The sequence below is a fragment of the Limulus polyphemus genome, unplaced genomic scaffold (genome assembly GCF_000517525.1).
Source record: "Limulus polyphemus unplaced genomic scaffold, Limulus_polyphemus-2.1.2 Scaffold777, whole genome shotgun sequence".
In the NCBI taxonomy this organism is placed as follows: Eukaryota; Metazoa; Arthropoda; class Merostomata; order Xiphosura; family Limulidae; genus Limulus; species Limulus polyphemus.
The window spans coordinates 72,601-76,888 of record NW_013666387.1 but is presented as its reverse complement, the minus strand read 5'-3'; the positions used below and the strand labels follow the sequence as shown (position 1 = coordinate 76,888).

Here is a 4,288-nt window from a genome sequence, read left to right as displayed (position 1 = left end):
GTGCTATTTTCCGTATATACGCCACTGAGTAGAAAGGACATACACAAAACCAGAGTGGCAGGTAGATGAGCTGCACTTTAAACTAATGAATAATAAAATTTCATGTTCAACTTTCTAGTCATCTGCTTAACTTCTGACAAATATCGTTATGGTCAATGAGAGAATACTACAATATTCTGAAACTTAAAAATGTACTTAGCATACTTACTTAACAATTAAATCACCAAAGGAAGTTTAAACAAACTTTTTAATTGTATCTTAAAAATTTCTTACTACTTGATGAAATACTTTGTTTTCCATTATTTGTTTTATTACATTTACACTTTAAAGATGGGTGATAGAAAAGTAGATACTAAAATACTTACTTCACAGCAAACATCTTGATTTCTTGAGTGACTTCTTTTTCTCTCTCTGACACCTCGTCTTGCCTCTTGCTAATCAGGGATCGTGCATTTTCAATGTAGTTTTGCTTCTCCTTTATTTTTGTAAGAAGTGTACTCAAGTATAGTTTATGTTGTTCACAAGCAGCTGAGAGGAACTGGTATTTGTGGTCTTTATGCTCTAAAAGTTGACAGTCTCGACAAGTCAACTTATCACAACTTTCACAGTACAACTTCAATGGTTCCTATAAGAATAGTGGCAACAGTACTAACCCCATCATGCAAATAGAAAATAACAGTTCTCAACACTTCAAGTTGTATATTTCAATTATTCAGTGATTTTAAAGTTGTGAGCTCATTACAATTCAATTTCATTTGGGTGCAAAATACATGTAAACTTTACTTTAAAAGTCATCAACCAAAAAAACCCATCATATTTATACATCTTATTAGAACAAGTATTTTATAACCTACTAAAATTTAATTGTATAAAACTGTAGAAAAAATAATAATAATTTGCAAATAATGTTCTGATGCATTTTGTCATTCTCCCTTACAACAGCACAGTCCTATCTAGTGATTTCTAAATAAGCCTTAATTTGTAAATTATTTAGAAAATGGTTAAGACATATGGTGAAAAATATATGCCAACAGACTATTATAAAAATATGTGATCTTCACCATTATAAAGGGTCTTCTTTTGAGGCCTTAAAGAGATAGCCTTCAAGAATTTTTACAAGTATTATAGAGTAAATAATTTTTAAGAGAGAGAGAGAACAAAATGAATTCTGTATGAAAAATATTTTGTTCAGTAAAATTAATTTATTTTGGTTTTGATACATTAATCATTTTTTTGAAATAAACATTATCACACTGAAGAAACACAATTTGTTTAATGTTAAGTCAACACAAGTTTTTTAAAAGGTATACTGAATAACAAGATAACTTTTTCCATAAGCAACTTCACCTTTGAATGTAAAGGACAGAAGAGGTATTTCTGATCAAGACTCGATGTCTTCTCTCCTTCCATGTCATCACGTGGACGCACACTATGATCTTTTGTAACTTTAACCCGCTGATGAGCTTGAATACACATTTCACACAGCCACTCTTGGCAATCAGTACAAAACCCAGATGCTGGTGCACTATCCTCACAACTTGTGCAACAGGGTGCTTTTTTCTCGTACCCTTCCAAAGACTCATTGGCTTGAGCCACATTCTCAAGAATAAAAAGATGGTCAATAGCATTGCCTGGGTTAATCTCTTCATTACAAGCTGGACAGGTCACTGGCTTGGTTACTGAAGGACAATAGATATATTTATATCCCAATTGTTTTAATTTATTACAAATAATCTATGTACATGTATAATGAAAAACATCCAAAAATAAACAGAATCAACACATTCCTACTCTGTTCAAACGTTTTAAAGATAGAGTTAGATGGAAACTAGTGTGGTTCAATTTCAGAAATGCTATTCTTATTCTTTAATTTCTGAAGAAGCTACAATGATAAAACAAAGATTGTCATGGAAAAGGTTTCCTAAAATTTTCAAACTTCAAAGCAGATATTGTAATGTTTGATAACTTCATTCAGTGCTCATGGATATTTAGTTTTAGCTTTTCACATACATTTCATTTTCAGCATTGACTGAAGAATGGAAACTATATTCAGAAGCAAATCAAGTCACGGAAATTTTTTATTTTGCTCATGAGCTTGTGCTTTTTTTTTGAGGATTTTTGAATGTCAAAGGGTCCAAAACTGATTTCAAATGGTAGTAACAAAACCCAAAAATATAAGACTGCAACAGTATGGTAGAATGTGCACCATTACAGTCTTATATTCTTTTTTGTTTACTATCATTTGAGCCTAGTTTCCTAATGTATGATACTCAAAGCCCTTCAGAAAAAGCGCAAGACAAAACTTGGGTAAAATAAAAAACACAACATTTCTTTGAAGTTGTCAACTTTAGTGAATAGGAGTATGAAATTTTCATTCTTCAATACACAGATAAAACATTTGTAAGTAACTATTATTTGACAGTTTCTTTTAATTAAAATAGTATATTCAATGGTCAAAAGTATATTTTAGCTTGGAAAAAAATTTCATTTGTAATCCACAAATGTTCCTTTTGGATCTTGTGATAGAGTACAGTACCATGTGTTTGCTACCTCTTAGTTAATATATATTGTTCAAAATACTTGTTTTTCTTTTTAGTTCAGTTTGGTTGCATACAATGCAAGTGTCATTATAGTGCAGGAGACTGATCTCCTAATTGGCCACTGAACATATTTCCTTATACAGATGATAGCTGTTACTTTACTATGACATTTTAACATACACGACTATATTTTCTGTTGGAGAATTGCATAATGATTTGTCCCCATTTCTACCCTCAGATGTGTATGGTTTAAAGTCACTATGTAAAGAGCATGGCATGAGCAAGTTGACATTGCTGGCATTATTATATTTTAGTATTCAAAGCTGGGTTCTCTCCTGTTAAACAGTGACTAGATTAGATTATTTTTCAAGTTTTTTCCAAGTTTACTTTCAACAACTTTTGCTTATTTTCAGTTTCTTAGCAATCTCGACTTAATGCTTTGCTTAGTTTAACCATAAAGTTAACTGTGTTTTATTTTATTCTTATGAGGTTTTCATTTTAATAGGGAAAGGCTGAAACTGGACAGGTAAAAAAATATTACTAAAGGATTCTCCACACTTTTCTTACCAGTTCAACACACCCATCACAAAATTTGCCCTTGTTTGTTTTTTGATTGTGTTTGATTAAATAAAGATTGTTGTACTTTACACTTTGAGTATTGCTGCCTTCTTTGTCAACAAACTCAACAAGAGTTTGGAGAGAGAGACACGTTTGCTTTGAATTTCGTATAAAGCTACAGGAGGGCTATCTGCGCAAACCGTCCCTAATTTAGCAGTGAAATACTAGAGGGAAGGCAGCTAGTCACCCACTACCCACTGCCAACTCTTGGTCTACTCTTATACCAAGAAATAGTGGGATTGACCGTAACATTTAACTCCACCACGTCTGATAGGGCGAGCATGTTTGATGGGACGGGGATTCGAACCCACAACCCTCAGATTGTGAGTCAAGCGCCTTCTGTAAAAGTGTTATTAGAATAAAACACACCATTTACCTCTTTTTTTATTAGTGGGTGGCTTTACTTTCAGCACTGGATTTAGTTGCCATAATGTTTTAAAATGATTAATGTTAAAAAGATGCTAATTGCTAATCAAATTCAATATTGATTAGCAGTTTCCGATAATCAAATCCTCCAAACTATTTTGCCCTTGCACAGTGACAAAAACGTAATATGAAATTCTCTTTTTATCTTTAGAATTCCACAGAATGATAGGAGTCAGGGTATTTATTCTGTTCATTTGTTTGTAACGTAATATTACTGCATAATTCTAGAGAAACTAATAGGTATAATCTCATTACATGCAGATAACAGGATGTTCTAGTACTGCGTTTCTAAAAACATCTTTCTAGTGTTTATTCACACATGTAGAAACATAATACATATTAAGGCTTGTAATGATAATATCAGATTAGGTTATACTGCAAATACAAAATTATTAAACAACATTTTGCAGATGCATTTCAATTTTATGGAACTAATTTAGCCAATCCTACTATAATTTGAGAGAAGCTTATCCTCTAAATCCTCCAAGGTATTTGCATTTGAACCTGTCAAATATGGTTTAATCAACTAGGAATTATTCCAGATGTGTTAGGAAGTTATTTTTCTTTTAAAATGTATAGTGTTATGACTCTGTTCGTTTGTTAATTTCCGGTATAAATTATTTCGAGGAACTTCAGCGATACAAGTCCTTTCTTAATTAAAACTAGTTTATACTTTCTCGATACAACTTTGCAATACACAGAAT

The 4,288-nt window shown here is 31.9% G+C and overlaps 1 protein-coding gene across 1 annotated transcript in view; it reads right to left on the bottom strand.

The window, feature by feature from the left end:
- Nucleotides 1-4,288, bottom strand: part of LOC106460471 (transcription intermediary factor 1-alpha-like) — a 59,139-nt gene that overhangs the window by 28,059 nt on the left and 26,792 nt on the right. Inside the window, exons 2-3 of the mRNA XM_022387208.1 lie at nt 1,348-1,679; nt 366-625 (exon numbers count right to left, since the gene is read on the bottom strand). Coding sequence (XP_022242916.1) covers nt 366-625; nt 1,348-1,679 — 592 coding nt within the window. The remainder of the gene's footprint in view (nt 1-365; nt 626-1,347; nt 1,680-4,288) is intronic.